The 21,169-nt window shown below is 51.1% G+C and overlaps 1 protein-coding gene across 2 annotated transcripts; it reads left to right on the top strand.

Moving 5' to 3' along the window:
• The first annotated feature begins 9,716 nt into the window (after positions 1 to 9,716).
• Positions 9,717 to 16,139, top strand: ARL2 (ARF like GTPase 2). 2 transcript variants are annotated; one of them, XM_082477034.1, is made up of 5 exons: positions 9,717 to 9,873; positions 12,907 to 13,017; positions 13,114 to 13,276; positions 14,747 to 14,827; positions 15,687 to 16,139. In XM_082477034.1, the coding sequence occupies exons 1-5, from the start codon at positions 9,809 to 9,811 to the stop codon at positions 15,819 to 15,821; spliced, it is 555 nt and encodes a 184-aa protein (XP_082333160.1). In that variant the 5' UTR covers positions 9,717 to 9,808; the 3' UTR covers positions 15,822 to 16,139. The 2 variants fall into 2 exon arrangements, with proteins under 2 accessions (XP_082333160.1, XP_082333159.1); XM_082477033.1 differs by having other exon boundaries at positions 9,739 to 9,902; positions 12,837 to 13,017.
• The last annotated feature ends 5,030 nt before the right edge of the window (positions 16,140 to 21,169 follow it).

A 21,169-nucleotide genomic window follows, 5' to 3' on the forward strand; every position in this document is an offset into this window, starting at 1 on the left:
GATTAATTATGCAGCCTCATAATTTAAAACGCCTGGGTGGGTGGGGCTGGGCATGACAGCTGGGCCTGGCCCTCCTTGCTTGTGAGGGGCATGGGAGAGGAGCCTCTCTGAGTTATTTTTGTTTCCCAGAAACCAGGAGGGCTGAGGCATCTTGCCTGAGGAAGGCACCTGAGGGGCTCATTAAGCCATGAGCTCCTCAGGGAAGGATCCGGGGGAGCCGTGCATGATGTAACCGAGAAAAAAACATCTGGAGGCAGGTGGGGTGGGGGGAGGCTAGGGTCCAAGTATCCCCACTCTAAGCCCCCAGCCCCAGACCTGGACCACCAGTCTTCCCCTCTCAAGACCCTGGCTTCAGGTGGAGAGGAGACAGTCAGCAAGTATGCCTGTGGCCCCTCTCAGAGGCCCACAGCCCTGGAGGAAGATGGAAGAAGGCAGCGTTTATGGCTTGATCTCCCTGAGGAGTGGCAGGGAGGGAGGGACAGAGAGTGGGTAGTGTTTAACCATGAATGGCCACGCAAGGCTGGCAGAGCAGGCTTCAGGGCCAACCAGTCCAACCTCTCACTTAGAAGGTGAGGAGCTAATGCCCAGAGAGGCAAGGTCACCTGGCAGAAGGGGGCAGAGCTGGTGGGAGGACGCACTTCTCTCCTCCAAGCCCTCAGTCTTCCTCCACACCCAGCATGGAAGGGCCTGGTCCATTAGTCCCAAGCCTGCTGCCCCCCGTGGGTGGAGGCTCAGAGGCCTCCCCAAACCAGAGCTGCAGCGTGAGCTCCTGGGCAGCCGGATCGTTGCCCATCTTACTCTCTGAAGCACTCCCAGTGCCTCAGACACTGCCACCACATAATAGGCGTTCCATTAATGAATACATGAGTGAAAGTCCAGCAGGCAGCTTGCCATCTGGGAACCCCAGAAGCTTCCTGGATGAGTAAAAAACTTCTGCTTTACTCATTCCCACAGGAACTTTCCTAGGTTCCTGGGGGACTCTCCCTAACCATCCTCCTCATTTTACCAGTGGGGAAACTGAGGCACCGGGAGGTGACAGTCACACAGCTGGTTTGGGAGAGGCCAGGATGCATTGATACCCTGTCCCAATTCCTTCCCACGCCTCCTGGGGTTGGAGAGATGCCTGCGGCTTCAGCTGCCCAGGGATGAGGACCGCTCTCTCTAGGTCCCCCACCATAAGCACCCCTCATTTGAGGCCTGGCCTCCTCAGGGCACCTCGAGGGAGCTTCGGATGATGGAGAGCAGAGAAAGAGGCCAGGTGACTGCTGGTGGGGCTGAGGCTGGCTGTCGACTTCCTGCCCACAACCATGGATGGGCCTGTGTGGAAGCTAAGCCTCAGCTGGGAGGGGTTCACAAGCAGATGGGGTGTAGGACGCATGCCCAGCACATTGACTTGCAGGGCAGGGCAGGAGGGTGACAGCCTGCCTCTGTGAGGGCATCTGTGGCGGCCAGGGGCCACTTCCTGTTGGGGAGATCAGAAAAGGCTTTGCAGAGAAAGAGCTCTTTGGGAAGGACATTGAAGAATGGGTGGAGGGGCTTGATCCCAGGGCCTGGAACTTGATCTTGAGCAAGTCATTTAACTAACCTCTTTATGTCTCACTGTAATAATATAAGTATTTAATGAAGTAATATATGTAAAGGGCTTAGAACAGTGCTTGGCACACAGTAAGTCCCATAAACATCTGTTAAACTTTTAACAAATGCACTTAATAAATGACTGATGAATTTTTTGCTCACATACAGCAGGCTTGTATTTTATTATTATTATTCTAAGAAAAAACGGCAGAGTGCAAGAACAGGGATGAGATTTTTTTTCTAATGAAATACATTTAATGAAAAGAGGGTTAATGATTGTGTCCATATGTAAGAAGCAGCACTTAATATTTGACAAAATCTGCTAAAAATTTCTCATGCTTTCAAAGGAGTCTCAATAAGAGATGGGAAATTAGTTATCTCTGGATCCTTAGCTTCATAAATGATCTAACTAAGCTTAAGTTACTGACAAGTCTCAAGTATAACAGCTTCAGGTACGGCTAGATCATGATGCCCAAGCAATGTCATCAGGAGTCATTGTCTCACCCTATCTGCTCTCCCCCCGCTGGATACATTCTCAGGCAGGTCCGGCTCAAGGTGGTAAGCTGGCCACCTGAAACACCAGCTTAGCTGCCCCAGGAGGGTGCATCCCTCCATCCCCTGCCACTTTCCCAATACTTCCAACAAAGGTCCCAGACCTGGCTCTGCTTGGTCTGGCTTGAGTCCTGTGGCTATTCCTGACATCACTCACTGTGGCCAGGAGATAAGGTGAAATGGTTAAAGCTGGAGTCCCATAGGGACTAGGGGTGAGGGAGGGGAAACTTCCAGAGGGTACTGGGGTGCTGTTGGCAGGAGAAGAGGGAACGAATGCTGGGCTGACACCACCACCTTGGTTCAGATTCAGATATGAGGAAGCTGCTGCTCAGCGGTACATCCCCTGGCCAGGTCACATCCCCAGGTGGGATGGACTTAATGTCTCTGACACCAAGCCCAGCCCTCTCTCTTTTTATTGTTTCACAGAGACCCATAAGTGGGAAAGGAAAGGCTTGCTAAGGGGACGACTCCAGATGAACTGAATGCTGAGCAAGGACTGGGGCAGCGACATCGTGGGGACAACCCAGGGCATAGAGAGGAAAGGACTGACTCTCACTTCAGCACAGCACCTTGACCTTGGGGGCTCTCATTAAAGCTGGAATCTGCCAATAGCTGGGCCTCCCAGGAACTGGGTGACTTCACGGGGGGCTCTATGACGCCATCACCGCCCAGTCCTAGGTGGGAGCTGGTGCACGTTCCCACCCCCCAAGTCCTGCTGGGCCCCCTGCTGCCTCCAAAACCTTGTGCTTCTGATTCTCTGCTACTCCGTGAACGTACACATCTTTCTGGGAAGCTGACTTAAACTTCTGGAAGAGGGCAGGGACTATAAATAATAAACAACTGAGCACTGAAGAGTCAGCGAGCCTCCCAGGATTTCGCAGGATGTGGCAGTAGTGACCACAGCACGTGGATTTTCCCCGGTTGTCCAAGTCCCAAACAGGCTTGAGTTCAAATCCCTGCTCTGCCTCTTTTTTTTTTTTTTTTTTTAAGAAATAGGTCATTTCAAATTTCCTTTTTATTTATTTATTTATTTATTATTTTTGGCTGTGCTGGGTCTTCGTTTCTGTGTGAGGGCCTCCCTCAGTTGCGGCAAGCGGGGGCCACTCTTCATCGCGGTGCGCGGGCCTCTCACTATCGCGGCCTCTCTTGTTGCGGAGCACAGGCTCCAGACGCGCAGGCTCAGTAGTTGTGGCTCACGGGCCCAGCTGCTCTGCGGCATGTGGGATCCTCCCGGACCAGGGCTTGAACCCATGTCCCCTGCATTGGCAGGCAGATTCTTAACCACTGCGCCACCAGGGAAGTCTCTTGCTCTGCCTCTTTTAACCATGTGATCTTGGACAGGGCCCTTGGTTTCTCTGGGCCTCAGTTTCCTTGTCTGTATAATAGGCTGTCATGATAACTGAAACCATGCATGGAAAGCAGTCACCAGGGAGCTCCTTCTTGTCCCAGTGTCCCTGGCTGTACCTCCCTTGTGGTGTCACATTCCCACTGTCCACTTTGGATGGTGGAGAAGTCCACGCTGTGCACCCTGCTGAGATCCTGGACACTGGAGAGAAAGGACAACCACCCTGGCCCTGGAGGGAGCCTTTCCACTCCTCAAACAGCTCTCTCCCTTCTTAAGCTTCTGTGTCGGTTCCCACAAGAGCTCTGAGAGACAGGAAGGCCTCACTCAGAGGCTGGTTTGGGGAAGTGGCCAGCCAGGGTCACGAGCAAGGGCCTGGAGGGCTGGGGTGGGATGGGGGATAAAGCCAAAGCCTGTGTGGCCAGTGACCCACAAGCACAGACAAGAGAGGGCTTGCCTTGGCTGACCCAGCCCAGGACTTGTACCAAGGGTGCTAAGAGCTTTGGCAAGGTGGATTGGCAGTCGGTCTGGTGAGAAGATTCTAGAGATTGTCGTCCAGTCTCCTCGCTTTATAGCTGGGGAAACAGGCTCAGTGAGAGGAGGGTACTTGGCCCAGGGCGGGGAGGAGGCAGAGCCAGGCAGACGGGGTTCTGCTGCAGCTCGCGTATGCTCTTCCCATCTTACTCCTCGCCGATCCAGCTAACGTCTCCCAGCTCTGGAGTGGAAATAACAGGGACACAGGGCACCCTCAGAAGAGCGGGGAGCATTCGCACCTGTGGCAGAAACCTGCCATGGGTCAGAGGGGGCAGGACTGCTGACCTTCACTGAAGCACCATTGAGGAAGGGGCCTCCCACGGGTCCTGGGCCAGGGTTCCTGAAGCCAGGAGGGGGCCCCAGCCAGAAGGCGGCTAGGAAGTTGTCCCAGGAGAACTGGGTTCACCTGCAGCTCAGGTGCTACCAAGTGCAAGCCCTCAGGCAGCCTTGTGTCCTCTCTGGGGCCCAATTTCCTCTATGGAAAATGATGGAATGTGACAACTGACCTCGGAAGGCCCCTTTCCTGTGGCTGGAGGTTGGGATTAGCCTGAGGCCTCTTGGGAGGCGGACACCTACAAGGCTGAGGGGGGGTTGTGCCATTTGAGAGAACAGAGTGGGCATTTTACCGAACCAGGGGCTGAGCATTGAACTGAGGGTGGACACGTGGGCACAGGAGACCTGGCACTTCCCTGCCTTCCACTCCAGGCCCCAGCTCCCACTCCGGACACCTGCAGGAGGGCTGCCTATGAGATGCCCTCCTCGGTTTGGGCCTGGTCTAGGAGTTACCCTCTGTGGGATCTCACAGGAGACGGTGGGGGCCAGGCCTGCCTTGGTCTGGGGACTGAGAAGCCTGGTGGTTAGGAACAAGGCTGATGAGGTTCTGCTGCTTTCTGGCTGGGTGAGTAGCTAGAAAGCAGTTAATGAACCCTCTGCCCCGTTCCTTTTACTCAACGGATATTTATTGAGCATCTACTATGTGGCGGGCCTTGTTCTAGGTGCTGCAAGACAGCTTTAAAAAAAAAAAAAAGATCCAACTCTCTGCCCTCATGGTGCTTGCATTTTAGAGGGGATGGAGGGGGGGGAGAATAAATGTAATAAATTAAGGGAATTATATAGGCTGGTAGAAGACCTTAACTGTCACAGGGGAATATAGAGCAAAATAAAGGATTTGGGGAATGTGGGTAGGGGATTGAGCAGTTTCAGACTTAAATAGGGCGGTCAGGCTGGGCCTTATTGTGACATTTGAACAAAAAATTTTTTTGAGACATTGGACATTTGAGCAAAAAATTGAAAAGAGGGAGGTGACAGAGAGGTGTGGGTTAGGGGTGCTGGCCCCTAAGGCACTGGCCAGCTGGAGAATTGGTAAGCAGGGGAGGAACAGGTGATGGGGGCACAGAGCCATGGGGACCACTCATGCAGGGTCTGGTAGGTCACTGAAGCCCCTGGGCTCTAACACGTAAAGATACGGGAAGCACCCAGCAGACAGTGGAGGGCTTTTTTTTTTTTTAATATTTATTTATTTAGGCTGCACCGGGTCTTAGTTGCGGCATGTAGACTCAGTTGCGGCACGCAGACTCTTAGTTGCGGCGTGCATGCGGCATCTAGTTCCCCGACCAGGGATCGAATCCAGGCCCTCTGCATTGCGAGCGTGGAGTCTTTCCCACTGGACCACCAGGGAAGTCCCCAGTGGAGTGCTTTGAGCAGAGGCCAGACATGATGTGACCAGAGGTTAAAAGGTCCCTCTGCCTTGGGGAGGAGGAACAGGGAAACGGATGGAGAGGCTGCGGCAGCAATCTGGGTGAGTGGAGCCCCTGGCTCACCTGTCGAGTGGAGATAAGTGTAGTACCTGCCTCTCTGGTTGCTGAGTGAAGGCACAGCAACTACTCCCTCCCCCCAGCCCCATTCACCAGGCCAGGCCCTGCAGAGACAAGAAGTTGCTGGCACAGCCTTACTCTTGGGGATGCCAAGGCACAGGTCAGGTGGACGTGGATGTAGTTGTTGGAATAGCTCAGATTTTCATATCGTTAATCACTCCTAAGGTTCTGGAAAGGCCTGAGGATGTCATGTGCCCTGAGGAGGATGACAGGGGTATAACAGCTCATTGCGTCATCTGGAAGTTGAAGAGGATACCTCCTCTGTCCCCCACAAGAGGCAGCTGGGCTGAGACCTAGAACGGGGTGCTCAAACACTGACTCGCCACTTGAGGCATTCTGCTGTGGCCTGCACGTTGTACACATGCACTGGGGACAGGGTGGCCCTTGGATACTTAAGGCTTATAGGGAGATAAGGGGTGGGAGTACAGGAGCAGGCCAGGGTAGAACTGTGCTCTGTAGGCAGTTGCTGGTTCAGTGATTAGGATGTACATTCAACCCTCCAGTTGTTTACTCATTAGTAGGACGAAAGCTACACTTGGGTATGCTGCCATCAAGTGCTGGTTGGTGACTCTGTCATATGCATATGGTCCCCAAAATAAAACTTGCATCACAGATGTGTTTCAACAGAGAGGAAAACAGGATTCCTCTTATCAAAACTGTAACTTGATTTTAAACAACCTCATATGAACATTACAGTTTAAAAGAATCAAATAGGAAATTCATCTAGAGCAAGCTTATTTATATATACAAATAAATAAATAAAATACTTATACTTTTTTTAAAAATAATTCTTTATTTTATTTATTTATTTTTGGCTGTGTTGGGTCTTCGTTTTTGTGCAAGGGCTTTCTCGAGTTGCGGCGAGCAGGGGCCACTCTTCATCACGGTGTGTGGGCCTCTCACCATCGCAGCCTCTTTTGTTGCGGAGCACAGGCTCCAGCGCAGGCTCAGTAGTTGTGGCTCATGGGCCTAGTTGCTCCACGGCATGTGGGATCTTCCCAGACCTAGGACTTGAACCCGTGTCCCCTGCATTGGCAGGTGGATTCTTAACCACTGCGCCACCAGGGAAGCCCCTAGATATGCTTCTTGCTAATGCTTAAGGATCAACAATTATACTTAAGCAGGGTCTTTTCCCCTGGCTTTTTGTTGTTCTTGCTGTTTCTGAGTAACAAAGTTTCCTTTATGATTATAAAAGTGATACATTGACTGTCTGGATCAAAAAGGCTACACCTCTTAAAATTAAAACCATAATGCCAAATTTTCCTCCCCAGACATTGGGTAAATTTGCACTTTCAAAAGGCATCTAGAACTCTTCCCTCAAGTTATAATGCACTTACTTAGCCCCAAGAAACTCTCCCTTCAAACGCCTGTTTCACAGCTGTCAGGATTTGGGTATTTTAATCTCATGATTCTCTCCTGTGAATATATATATATATATTCACAGCTATATATAACTACAACTCTAGAGCTCTTCTTTCCCCGTTTTCTTCCAAAGGTATTCCCCAAAGATTTTATTTCCTCAGGAGCACCCTTTCCCCCTTTCCATGAGGCAAATGAAAATACTGTCACGAGGCCCCTACATTGGTCCTTAAAAGCCCCTCCACCCTCACTCCCCTACCCTTGACTTCTAGCTACTGGCAATCATTATTCAAAAGTTCAATACAGTTACCCCTGGTCTCCTAATGTTTCACCAAGCTATGAGGCTGTTTTTCAAATTGGTGTCCACTGGAATCCTACTCTAGCCCCTGGGAAGCTACAACAGCTTGGACAGGACAGGGCTTTAAAGCCTGACATTTAAGCAAGGATTTCAATGCCAGTAGTAGTAGTGAAGTAAAACAATCCAGAAGTGCTTATGGTAATAATTTTAAGTTTCCTTCAAAACTGCTCCAGAGTCAACAATTGCAGCAATTTTAAAACTTTTGTGACTGTGACTCAGTGTGTACATATATCCATGTAAGTATCTGAAACAAATGTTTCAACAAACACCACTTACCTTCTCTTCACGGGCACCGGCAGCAATGTTTTCTGCTCTGTTCATTCTATTTAATTTTTGCTAATGCTACTAGTTTGAGCTATATGAAACTGATATCTTTGTCGTCAAAACGGTCAAATATGGGCAATTTCATACATTTCAACTTGTGACACTAAAATAATTTCACAATATACTTAATGGGTTGTATCCCATAGTGTGAAAAAACATTGTTTAGGGGGTTATTGTTATTTTAAATGTTAAAATGGGTTTGAAATTCGGGTTTTTTTTCCACTTATTATGGCATGGACAGCTTTCCACACAGGTTCTTCACCTTTCTCAAAGGCTTCATGGAACCCACCACACAGGGATACCCTGGCTTAGGTAACTGATCCCCGGTGAAGGCACTTAGATTTTTTCCAATTTCTTGCTGTTCCAAACCATGCCAAAGTGAACTTCCCTGTCATAAAGGTCCACGTGCTGGTGCTAGAAATTCTGTAGCATAGACTCATGGAGGCAGGATGGCAACACACTGTGATCTTAGTTGTGTCTCAAAGGCTTTGAAGAGGAGTTACGCTCACTTTCTTCCCTCGTGTGCGCCTGGTGGAGAGCAGATGGTGCTGACGGAGGGGGCCCAGCCAGGCACCCGCTTCTGTCCAGCCCTCATCTGTCTGCAACCTTCTTCTGCAAGATGGGAGCTCCAGCTCACTCCAGACCTCTCCCTCTCTAGACAAACACCATGGAGGGACCCAGAAAAAGAGTGCACTTTCCTGTTGACCAGACCTGAGTTTAAATTGCTGCCCAAGCTCCTTAAATTCTGGGGACTTCACTATCACATCTACAAAAAGGAAATAAACCTCTCAGGGTTGCGGGGAGGATAAAGTAGAAAACGTGAATGCTTTATAAAATGACACAGAAGTTAGCCATTATCTTTATCTGGTGCCTCGCTGTTCTTTCCCAAGCATTAGACAGAGCCTACTCTGCTGCCTACTCACATTTACCCTGTGGTGGTCTGGGGGAAGGGCTCAAGAAAAGACAATAAGGCTCACTCTTCTGTGTTTACAATCTGCCTAGTCCCCGGCCTCGGCTTCCTCACTTTTTCTGGACTTGAGCGCTAAGGTTAAGAACCAAACTCTTGCACAGTCATTCGTTCAACCACAAATATTTACTGAGTACCTACTGTATGTCAGTCACTATGTCAATCACGCTAAGCACCATGTGAGCTTCAATCTTCTTATCGGCAAAATGAAAATTGTGCTTCTCAATAAAGAAACAATGAGCATCTTGGGCGGGACAATTCTTTATGCAAGTCTTTCCCCTGACCTCTAAACGACAGGGACTCTACCTTGTAATTGGTACAATCCAATGACGCCTCCACACATTTCCAAAGGGGCCCTAAAGACCATTTCCATCCTGGATGGAGAATCCCCGGCCTACCCTCTACGATTTCAGGAGCCAGGAAAAGTAGGGAAGCCCTGTAACTGGCAGATTTGGGATGATGCCGAGTCCCAAGATGAGCAGGATATGGACCATGCTTCCGGGGAACTGAGCCTCGCAGTGGCCCCAAGGTGACGTCAACATCCTTCGGGCTCTTGGTTCTGGCTTCTAAGTCAGAACTCCTACTCCCTATACGCAGCCAAGATACAACCCAGGAATTTCAAGTTTCTGCTCCCAGCCGAGCCTGGGGTCCTGGAAAGGAAAGAATGGCGGTGCTCTAGTCACCCAAGCCTTCGGCATGCTAAGGGTTAACGCAGGCGGCCGCGCACAAGCCGCCAGCGCCGCTAGGGGGACCGTCCGTCGCAGCACCGCCAGGCAGCTTCACCGTCACGTGGGAGCGAGGGCGGGACCAAGCGCGGAGCCCGCCAATAGGCTGTGCTGTCTGTGGGCGTGACAGCCAATAGGAGCAGGGAAAGGGGTCCCGGGACTACGGAGAAACGGCGGCCGGGAAGGGGCTACCGGGACATGGGGCTTCTGACTATTCTGAAGAAGATGAAGCAGAAAGAGCGGGAGCTGCGACTGCTCATGCTGTATCCTCCCCGATGCCGGAGCCGCGAGGGTAGCAGGGGGCCCCCGCCGGGTGGGCGGTGCCAGGCGCCCCCTACCGGGTGCGGGATGTGCGGCCGGCCCATACCAACTGCCCTTTGTGCGTCACGCACGTGGGCCCTACCAAAGCTTTTGGCGGGTGGCCGGGAGGAGGCCGTACCACCGGCTCGGGCGGGGCGGGGCGGGGGGCTTTGTTCCTAAGGCCAAAGGTGTGGGCGTAAAGGAGCAGCGGCCGGACCAGATGTCCCAGTGTAGGCGGAGGTGGGGCCCGGAGGTGACTCGAACGTTACCACCCGTCGGTCTGGCCCGAGCGTGGGGCCGCTGTCCTCATCGGCCCTGGGCGCCACCTCTCCCTGTCGGAGGGTGCCAGGCCTCGGCCCCGCCCTCAAGGTCGGAATCCCAGGGGCGTGTGGGCCCCGCCCTTCACTCCCGGGAGATGGGGGTGTGGAGTCCGCGGGTTGTTCAGCCCATGGGTCCAACCGTGCGTCTCTTTACTGTCTCACGGCCAGTCGGTGTCCCCGCGGCTGACGGCTTGCAGGCCCGAGGGCCCCGCTGACCTTCTGAGTCCCATTAGCAGGCATCTGCACTCGTTCGCCCTCCTCTGTGCCAGGCTCGGGGGCACCCCTAGCAGAGAGAAGACATTTCTGTGCGCAGATAACTTAAAAATAATATTTACATCATGTCTGTTTTTGAAGAACTCTGAGAAAGGCACAGAGAATTCACTCATGCAGTAAGCATTTATTGAGCGCCTACTGTGTGCTAGGCACTGTCCTGGGGGCTGGGGTAAAACAGCAAAACAAAAAAACCCGACCTTCACGGACATTCTATGTAATGCTGAGGGGAGGAAGACCTTAACAAAATGAGTAAAATGCATAGCATGTACGGAGAATAATGCAGCTTAAATAAGGTGGTCAAAGAAGGCCACACTGAGAAAATAACAGTTGAATAAAGACAGGGAGGTGAGGGATGAACCATGTAGATATCTGGGAAAAATTGTTTAAACAAAGGGAACAACAAGTGTAAGGGTCTCCAAGGAGGAACTCCGCTGGTGTGTTCGAAGGACTGTCCAGGAGGTCAGATGGAAGAGCCACCTCACGTGGGACCTTTTGGTTCTGGACTTTTCCTTTTTTTTCTTTTTTTTTTTTAATTTAATTTTCATTTTATATTGGAGTATAGTTGATTTACAATATTGTGTTTGTTGCAGGTGTACAGCAGAGTGACTCAGTTATACGTTTACATATGTCCATTCTTTTTCAGATTCTTTTCCCATAAAGGTTATTACAGAATACTGAGTAGTGTTCCCTGTGCCATACAGTAGGGGACTTTTCCTTAGAAGTGCAGAGAGGAGGTGAGATCTGAGACTAGTTAGGCCACTGCAGTAACACAGGTGAGATACTATGGGAGCTTGGATCACGATGGAAGCAGTGAGGTGATGGAAGTTGTGGGACGTCTTGATAGTAGGCCAGTAGGAATTGCTGCTGGATTAGACATGAGTGTGAGAAGGAGTGTAAAGTCAAGTGTGACTCCTAGGTTTCTGGCCTGAGCAATTAGAAAAATGAGGAGCCACTTGCTGAGAGGTAGAAGGGCGTGGGGAACACATTCGGGGGGGAGGATGAGAGCTCAGATTGCGCCATGCGAGATGCCTCTGAGACGTCCTAGAAATGTCAGCTAGGCGGCTGGATATAGGGACCAACGTCCAGGGGAGCAGCTGGGTGGGACGTGTGAATTTGGGAGTCATCAGCATGAAGATGGTGTTTGAGGCCGTGATCCTGGATGAGATCACTGAGGCAGTGAGTGTGGACAGGGAAGAGAACCTAGGCTGCTCAGATCAAGAGGTCAGGGAGATGAGGAGGAATGACCAGGGAGGTCAGAGGAGAGCCAGGCAAGGGCGTGTCCCGGAGTGGAGGAGGGGGCTGGACTCTGTCAGCACTGCTGATTGAGCAGGAGGAAAAGGGCTGAGGACTGCCCAGCCAGTGGAGAACAACATGGCGTCTCTAAGGACTGACCTTGGCCAGAGCAGTTTCAGGGAAGCAGTGGGAGCAAAAGTCTAACGGGTTCAAGAAAGAGAAGGAGGACAGAAATTGGAGAGGGTGAGTATGGACAACAGTTCTGAGATTTGCTATAAAGGGAAGGAAATAAAGGAAAAAGTCAGGGGGAGAGGGATCAAGAGAGGGTGTTGTTTGCCTCTTGTAGGTGGGAGAGACACCCGCTTGTCAGCTGATGGGAATGATCCAGTGGAGAAGGAAGCGTGGCTGATGGAGCTGGGGTGGGCTAGGGGGCTGATCAGCCGCCAGTTACCAGGGACTACGGCTGGGTCTCGGGAGAGGTCCTCTCGCCCCCCTCCCAGCTGCAAGCCCCCTTAAGTGTTCGAAGGAAGGAGGAGGGTGGTTCTCTCCTGCTGGTGAACTTACCCATTTCGTGTGCACGCTCAGCAGCAAAGGGTTTGGAATATTCGAAAAACAGGAAAGGCAAGGGGGGCTGCCTCCAGATACTTTTTTTTGTTATTCCCTCTGCCTAGAATGCTCTTCCCCCAGTCCTTCAAAAAGCTGGCTTCTTGCAGTCTGGGCCTCAGCTTGAGACCCGGTCAGAGAGGCCTTCCCTGGTGCTGAGCTAAAGGGGCTCCTCGATGGCGCTCTCCGAAAGCCTCTCCACTGTGCTGACACTCACCGGGCTCTGACAGTGCCTTCCTTCTCACTTGTGGGCACCGTGCCAACTGTCCCGCACTAGGGTGTGCGCTGCACGAGGTGGGGACTGTGCCTCCAGGCCGCCCCCAGCACCAGAGGTATTCTGGCACAGAGTAGGCCTTCAGTATATGTCGTGGGGTGAATGAAGGAGCCTCTGGTCAGAAGATGATAAGGTCTTTCTTGATACTTTCACATTTATCGTGTGGGTCTGGCATGTGTTCAACTTATTTTGATACGTGGTGGGAAATGATTTGTCCCCCAAGAGAGGGGCACTGTGATGATGTCACCAGGCTGCAGAGCATGGGGACTCCTCCTTAACCTGGCACACCCCAGTGGCCTGGACAATGCTGGCAAAACAACCATCCTCAAGAAGTTCAATGGGGAAGACATCGACACCATCTCCCCGACGCTGGGCTTCAACATCAAGACCCTGGAGCACCGAGGGTGAGCAGGGTCCCCGAGGGGGGGCCCGCCCAGAGCAGGGCAGGGAGGGCAGGCGAGGGGCCAGGCTGACACTCCAGCCACCCCCTCCCTGTCCAGATTCAAGCTGAACATCTGGGATGTGGGCGGCCAGAAGTCCCTGCGGTCCTACTGGCGGAACTACTTTGAGAGCACCGACGGCCTCATCTGGGTGGTGGACAGCGCCGACCGCCAGCGCATGCAGGACTGCCAGCGGGAGCTCCAGAACCTGTTGGTGGAGGAGGTGGGCAGGAGGCCTGGCTGAGCAGGGGAAGCGGGGCTTTCCCCAGTGTCCGGGCCCCAGTACTTTGTGCGCATATGTGGATGTGTGCACACCTTCCTCAGCAGATTCCCTGAGAGGGCCGTGAACCCAGAGGGACACCTCAGGTGGGGTCTGTTCCTTCACTGAGCCCTCACCACGTGTCCAGCACCCTTGTGGAGGCAGAGACAACCTGTACACCTGGTCTAGGGAGGCCCACAGTGCCTTGAGCAGGACACTCTGTGGATGGAGACATTAGTTGACGTCCCTGCGATGTCACTGCTTCACCACCCTGAGCTTCAGTTTCTGCACCTTGAATTGGGCTTCAGGGAGGATGACTTGAGGCCAGTGTGTGAAGCTTTGGGAGGCAGTGGAACCTGGATCAGCAGTCGGACTCTTCGCTGTGTGACCTCAGGCAAGGCACTTAACTTCTCTGAATCTCCACCGCCTCATCTCTCAGCTGGGCATTATAATTATGGCGATCTTAAAAGTTATTGTCTGGGCCAAAATGCTCTTCTTTAAATAAATTTTAGATTTACAGAAAAGTTACAATGATAGTAAAAAGATACCCCATATAGCTTTCACCTAGCTTCTCTTAATGTTAACATCTTACAGAACTGCCATACACATGTCAAAACTAAGAAATTAACATTGGTAAGTTACTATTAACTGAACTACAGGTTTTGTTTGGATTTCACCAGTTTCTCCACTAATGTCCTTTCTCTGTTCCAGGGTTTGAGCCAGGTTACTACACTTCATTTAGTTGAAAACCAGGACACTTTTGAGAGTAAAAGATAGCTGTTAATAATTATGGAAGGACGACTGGCATAAACAGGGGGGTCGAGCAGGTCCAGTGAGACCCTGGCTGTTGAATGCTCAGCGCTGGCCTGGTCTGTCAAGGCCCTTTTTAAGGGCCAGATCCACCATCCACATGGAGGAGCTCCCAGTCACAAACACATGTATGGAAATAACTGGAATCACAGGCAGAGAGTGAGGCCTGTCAGGGTAGTGGGACAGTTAGAGGGCTACATGAACTTGGAAGAGGGAAAGGTCATTTCCAACAGACCCCATAGCCTCTGGGACAGTCGCATTCCTTGCGCATGTCAGGTCATCAGATCGGAGCAGTCTAGAACTGGGGAGCATCTTACCCATCACCCCCTCCCCATTTATGGAAGAGGAATGTGAGGCACGGAGGAGAGAAGTGCCCACTGGGCTGGTGATTGGGCTGGAGCCAGGGTCCCAGCCCAGCCCAGGGCTCCCCCCACCCCGTAAATGGCTGGACACAAAGGCCGTCTCCACACTACCCACCCCGCTTGTGCCTTTGCAACTACCGCAGGACCTTCCCTGAGCTTCCAGGTTGATCTCTGACCCCAGGTGCTCTGGGTGGTTAGTGCAGGGGCCAGGCTGCCCTCTGAGCCTCCACCCCCCTTGACCCCCTCTGTTTCTCTTCCCCAGCGCCTGGCTGGAGCGACCCTCCTCATCTTTGCCAACAAGCAGGACCTGCCCGGAGCGCTGTCCTCTAATGCTATCTGTGAGGTGAGTCCAGGCCTTGACGCAGGCTCACGGAGGAAAAGGGGCACGTGTTTCTTTGTTAATTTATTTAAAAAACATTTATTAGCCCCTCTTGCGTGGCTGGACCTATTTGGGATACTGGAGATTCAGTGATTAATAGGATATAGTTGTGTCCCACAGCCTGGGGGAAGGCAGACCTGCAAATAGATTATTCCACAGGATAACAGTAGCCAACAAGCAGTGGGTGCTTTCTGTGTGCCAGGCTCTTTGCATGGATTAACTCATTGAATTCTCAAAGCAACCTCATGAGGTAGGAACTCTTATAATCATTCTACAGATGGTGAAGCAAGCTTAGAGAGGTTAGGTAACTCACCCAAGGTCACACAGCCAGTAAGCAGAGTAGCCAGGATTTAAACACAGGCCTGTGTAACCCCAGGTTGCATCTTAACTCCTATTCTAGAGCTTGAACACCAGAATGAGAAAGAGTGGGGTTAGAATCTAGGTTCTGCCACTTACTAGCTGTGTGACCTTACGCAGGTTGCTTAACCTCTCTGAGATTTCCTCCTCAGTAAAATGGCCAACACAGTCCCTGGCTTATGGGGCTTTTGGGGGGAATGGATGAGAGGACATTTGTAGGGCCCATAGCACAATGTCAGAAGCCCTTGTTGTCATCTTATTACTAAGGGGTAGTACTGGCGTGGCGGTGTACAGAGAGCCTGGGTGCCCTGGGGCCCTGACAGATCTTCACCAGGGGTCAAGGGAGGCTTCCCAAAGCAGGCCCTTGAGGGAGGCATGCATTTCCCCTGGGCCAACAGAGGGCAGGGGCTGAGGGTGGGCAGGGCCTGTGGTTGCTGGGGCCCACCATCACCTTCTACCCTCCCAGGCCCTGGAGCTGGACTCCATCCGCAGCCACCACTGGTGCATCCAGGGCTGCAGCGCTGTCACTGGGGAGAACCTGCTGCCCGGCATCGACTGGCTCCTGGATGACATCTCCAGCCGTATCTTCATGGCCGACTGAGCCGCTCCAGATGCTCCCCAGCTCACGGTCCAGGCGACCCCAGCAGGCCCTCACCAAGCACCATCCATGGGGGGGCGGGAGTCAGCCAGCCCACCTAACACCCCCTGCCCACCCCGTAACCTGCTGCTGCTACTGCTGCTCTGTGGCCAGCCGGCTCCCGTGGCGGGAGGGCTGTCACCCTGGCTCCTGAGCCGGCCTGCTTGCAGCTGCCGTACCAAGAGGAGAGGGCTGGGGCTGGGAGGGCCTGCCTCTGCTGCTACCGAGGCTGTGAGCCTCGCCATTCGCTCAGCTGTGAGAATAAATTGTTCCTCGCTCCCATTCCTGGCTGAGTCATTTGTTGATTCAACAGCTCTAGAGACTGCCTAGAACCCACAGTCCAGTGGGGGACAGAAAGGGACAGATGATTTCAGTCAGAGGGTTAACTGTCGCTGTGTCAAAGGGATGGCAAAGAATTATAGAAGCACAGGACAGCGCTGTGTAATTGCATTTGGAAGAGTCCAGGTGGGCTTCCCAGAGGAGGTGACATGAAAGCTGAGAGTTGGGACTTCCCTGGGTGGCGCAGTGGTTAAGACTCTGCGCTCCCAATGCAGGGGGCCCGAGTTCTATCCCTGGTCCAGGAACTAGATCCCACATGCATGCCGCAACTAAGGAGCCAGTGAACCGCAACTAAGGAGCCTGCAAGCCGCAACTAAGGAGCCACCCGGCTGCAACTAAGACCCGACACAACCAAATAAATTAATTAATTTTTAAAAAAAGCTGAGAGTGAAGGATACGTAGAAGTTTTCTGGCTAGAGGATGGGAGGGAAAGTTTACTAGAGCAACTGCTACCATCAGAGGGTATGAATTAGAAAAAGGAACGCACTGCCACATCAGGGCTCACAGCTTATTATTATTATTTTTTTTTAACATCTTTATTGAAGTATAATTGCTTTACAATGGTGTGTTAGTTTCTGCTTTATAACAAAGTGAATCAGTTATACATATGTTCCCATATCTCTTCCCTCTTGCATCTCCCTCCCTCCCACCCTCCCCATCCCACCCCTCTAGGTGGTCACAAAGCACCGAGCTGATCTCCCTGTGCTATGCGGCTGCTTCCCACTAGCTATCTATTTTACATTTGGTAGTGTATATATGTCCATGACACTCTCTCACCCTGTCACATCTCACCCCTCCCTCTCCCCATATCCTCAAGTCCATTCTCTAGTAGGTCTGTGTCTTTATTCCCGTCTTGCCACGAGGTTCTTCATGGCCTTTTTTTTTTTTTCCTTAGATTCCATATATATGTGTTAGCATACTGTATTTGTTTTTCTCTTTCTGACTTATTTCACTCTGTATGACAGACTCTAACTCCATCCACCTCACTACAAATACCTCCATTTCATTTCTTTTTATGGCTGAGTAATATTCCATTGTATATATGTGCCACATCTTCTTTACCCATTCATCCGATGATGGACACTTAGGTTGCTTCCATGTCCTGGCTATTGTAAATAGAGCTGCAATGAACATTTTGGTACATGATTCTTTTTGAACTATGGTTTTCTCAGGGTATATGCCCAGTAGTGGGATTGCTGGGTCGTATGGTAGTTCTATTTGTAGTTTTTTAAGGAACCTCCATACTGTTCTCCATAGTGGCTGTATCAATTTACATTCCCACCAACAGTGCAAGAGTGTTCCCTTTCCTCCACACCCTCTCCAGCATTTATTGTTTCTAGATTTTTTGATGATGGCCATTCTGACCGGTGTGAGATGATATCTCATTGTAGTTTTGATTTGCATTTCTCTAATGATTAATGATGTTGAGCATTCTTTCACGTGTCTGTTGGCAATCTGTATATCTTCTTTGGAGAAATGTCTATTTAGGTCTTCTGCCCATTTTTGGATTGGGTTGTTCGTTTTTTTGTTATTGAGCTGCATGAGCTGCTTGTAGATCTTGGAGATTAATCCTTTGTCAGTTGCTTCATTTGCAAATATTTTCTCCCATTCTGATGGTTGTCTTTTGGTCTTGTTTATGGTTTCCTTTGCGCTCACAGCTTATTGAATGGAACATGGACTGAATTTCAGCTCCCAGCTTCCCACTGCAGCCAGGAACCCATGTGCAGTGGACAACCTGCACAGCCCTGTGAGGCAGCATTGGTTCAAGTAGAGGTAATTACAGGAAGAATAAAGGAAAGCAGAGCAGGGGCTCTTGGGAAGCACGGAGGGGTAAGGTCTCTGGTGAAGGATGTGGACATCAAGCCAGGTTAGCTCGCCAAGAGCAGAGCTGGGAAGGGGCCTTCCCTGAAGGCTAAAGGGCACTCTCTGAAGCTGGGAAAGAATGGGAACTGGTGGGGGGGATGCCAGGGCCCCCATCCAGGTGGCAAGATAGAAGGATGTTTTCACAGGGCCCCCTGCTGTGGTCCTACCACGGGGTGGGGGCTTACTCTGTAGGGTTCGGTTTGAAGCACTCTCACTTACCGTCACATTGAAGAACAGCCCCAAGCAGGACAGACTCTTAGTGTCCCCATCTGTGTAAGAACTGAGCCTCCAGAAGTTTACGTGACTTACTCAAAGCCACCCAGCTAGGAAGCAGGGGGGCTGGGATTTGGACCCAGCATGCTTAGCCACTACACCCTATTAACCTGTTTTCTTTTTTTTTTTTTAATTTGGGCATAGTTGCTTTTCAATGTTGTGTTAGTTTTTGCTGTACAGCAAAGTGAATCAGCTGTATGTATACATCTACCCCCTCCTTTTTGGATCTCCTTCCCATTTAGGTTACCACAGAGCATTGAGTAGAGTTCTCTGTGCTATACAGCAGGTTCTCAGTAGTTAATCTATTTTACACATATTAGTGTATATATGTCAGTCCCAATCTTCCAATTCATCCCCACCCTTTCCCCCCTTGTGTCCATACGTTTGTTCTCTACGTCTGGGTCTCTATTTCTGCCTTGCAAACTGGTTCATCTGTACCATTTTTCTAGATTCCACATATATGCGTTAATATATGATACTTGTTTTTCTCTTCCTGACTTATTTCACTCTGTATGACAGTCTCCAGGTCCATCCACGTCTCTACAAATGACCCAATTTCATTCCTTTTTATGACTGAGTAATATTCAATTGTATTCTGGTTTTGTTTCTCTGCTTGAAATTCAAGTGCCAGATAGAGGGAGCCTAATGTGTTTATGAGGGAAGGTCAGTTTTCCCAAGGGAAAGGCGAGGACGAGATACTGATTTACTCGTAGACTGCCACTAGGATCCCTCGTGGAAGAAGGGAAATGGATGTTGGGTGGACAACCTTAGAACATAAACTGTCCTTTAGTGTAGAAATTTAGAACTGCTTGCCCTGTCCTCTGTGCAAGACTGGCACTGTGGTCCCCAAGGTTCCATCCCTGTGGTGAGCGGACACCCAGTCTCCAGAGCCAAACCCTGGCTCTGCCACTCACTGACTGACGCTGAGCAAGTTGCTTAACCTGTCTGTACCTCAGTTTCCCCATCTGGGTTAAAGATAGTGTCACCTACCTCCTAGGGTTGGGAGGAGGACCAAATGGGTGTGTTCCTTGTGTGTCATAAGCGCTGTATGTCAGCTATAATTATCATTATTTGAACCAGTAGGAGTTCAAGCAGATCCAATCAATGTGAACTCAGCCATCCACTGATCTGGGTTGACTCACTCATCTGGGCAAGGGAGGGGAGGGAATGATGGGCAAGAAGGGAACTTGGAGCCACAGCCCTGCTGAGAGAACTCTGAAGACCAGGAGCGGATGTCTAAAGGGGTCTTCAGAGGTGCCCTGGTGTGGGCTGTGGGAGGGGACACCACTCCATCCCAGCCTTCTCCCAAACACCTCCTGGATGTACTCCCCTCTTTCCCTGCTCCCAGGAGTCTGATTTGGGAGTTTGCTTTGTGTTTCTTTCTGGAGTTACAGCGCCCATTCATCTGAGTTCCAGTAACAAAGAGTAGCCATGAGCACTTCACCCATGCTACTGCATTCAAGCTTCGAACACTGGCGGTGGTGGTGGTGTTACCGAAAGCTCGGCCTCTCTGTACACCGGCGCCGAATCAAATCCCGGAGACAGGGTTTTGGGTGAAGTAGAAAAGGATAGCTTTATTGCTTTGCCAGGCAAAGGGGAACACACCGGGCTTCTGTCTCGAAAAACTATGTGCCCCGACCCCAGAGGATTTGATGGAGGGTTTTATAACGGTGGTTCAAAGGTGGGGTCTCTGACAAGGGCGTGAGCAGGCTAATCTCAGGTGGTCATCTCAATCTTGATGGGCTTCTCTGGTCCCTTTAATCTCGCCTCAGGGGGTTTCTTGGCTGCTCCTCCCTTGATTAGCAACTGTTCAAATCCGCCCTTTGGAACTCAGGGAAGGTCATGGAGGCTGGAGTCTTGCCTCTAAGAAATGGTGGACAAAAGGAGGCCTCTGTGCCCAGGCCCCACTCGGTTTCAGCGGTATCAGTCAGGGTCCTGGATGGTTTGCCCGGACACAGATTACAGCCTTTAGCAGAAAAAGCCTCTCTTGGAAGGATACTGGGAACTCATGGCATCTCGATGGAGGTCGGACATCCAGGCTTAGAAAACAGAGTGCTCCCAAGGCTGGGCGGCCAAACCCGCAGCCAGCACTGTACTCAAGGAACAACTTAGTCCCCTTGCCAGGCACTGTGCCCTCTGTCCCTCACTCAAGATTCAAGGCTTCAGGAGGGAGTCCCCCGCCCCCACTTGGGACCTGGGGCAAGGAAAGGGGCTGGCACCTTTGGATTCTGGATTAAGAGGCTGGAGGGCTGCACATACTAGCGAACTACCTCTAAAGATCTGGTGCTATGGTGCTAACAGAAAGAGGCAGGGGTGAACGCTGGACAGATCAACAAAGGAAAAAGAAATATCCACTGCAGTAGATTCTATTATAAACATCCCCATTCTAGAGACGACAAACTGAGGCTCGAGTAGTTAAGGGAATCTCTTGCAGCTAGTAAGACATGTGACTTCAGAACCTATGACACCATTGTGCTTCTCTGGAGTTCTTTTTGCTCCCCCCACCTTTCCAGAAAACGTGAATTTAGAGAATCCTCGGGAAGAAGACAGGGAAATAACTTGGCAATGTCTGGCACATACTGAACACAATAAAAGTTGGGTGGATGGATGAAAGAAGGGAATTGGGAAGCAAAGGAGAAGTCGTTTGGAGATATGTGATGAGGGTTTACGATCGCGTGGGGTGGGCTTATCTCTAAGCAGACCTGAGTTGATCCAACCTCCCCAATCCTTATTCTCAAATCACTTAGTTCCTGCTTTACCAACAACCGAGGACTTTTTAGACGCTCCCTTGGCCAAGCGCCCTGGCCGAGAATTGCACTGTCACTTGCGACCAGCTC

Source organism: Balaenoptera physalus (genome assembly GCF_965194825.1).
Source record: "Balaenoptera physalus genome assembly, chromosome: 10".
In the NCBI taxonomy this organism is placed as follows: domain Eukaryota; kingdom Metazoa; phylum Chordata; class Mammalia; order Artiodactyla; family Balaenopteridae; genus Balaenoptera; species Balaenoptera physalus.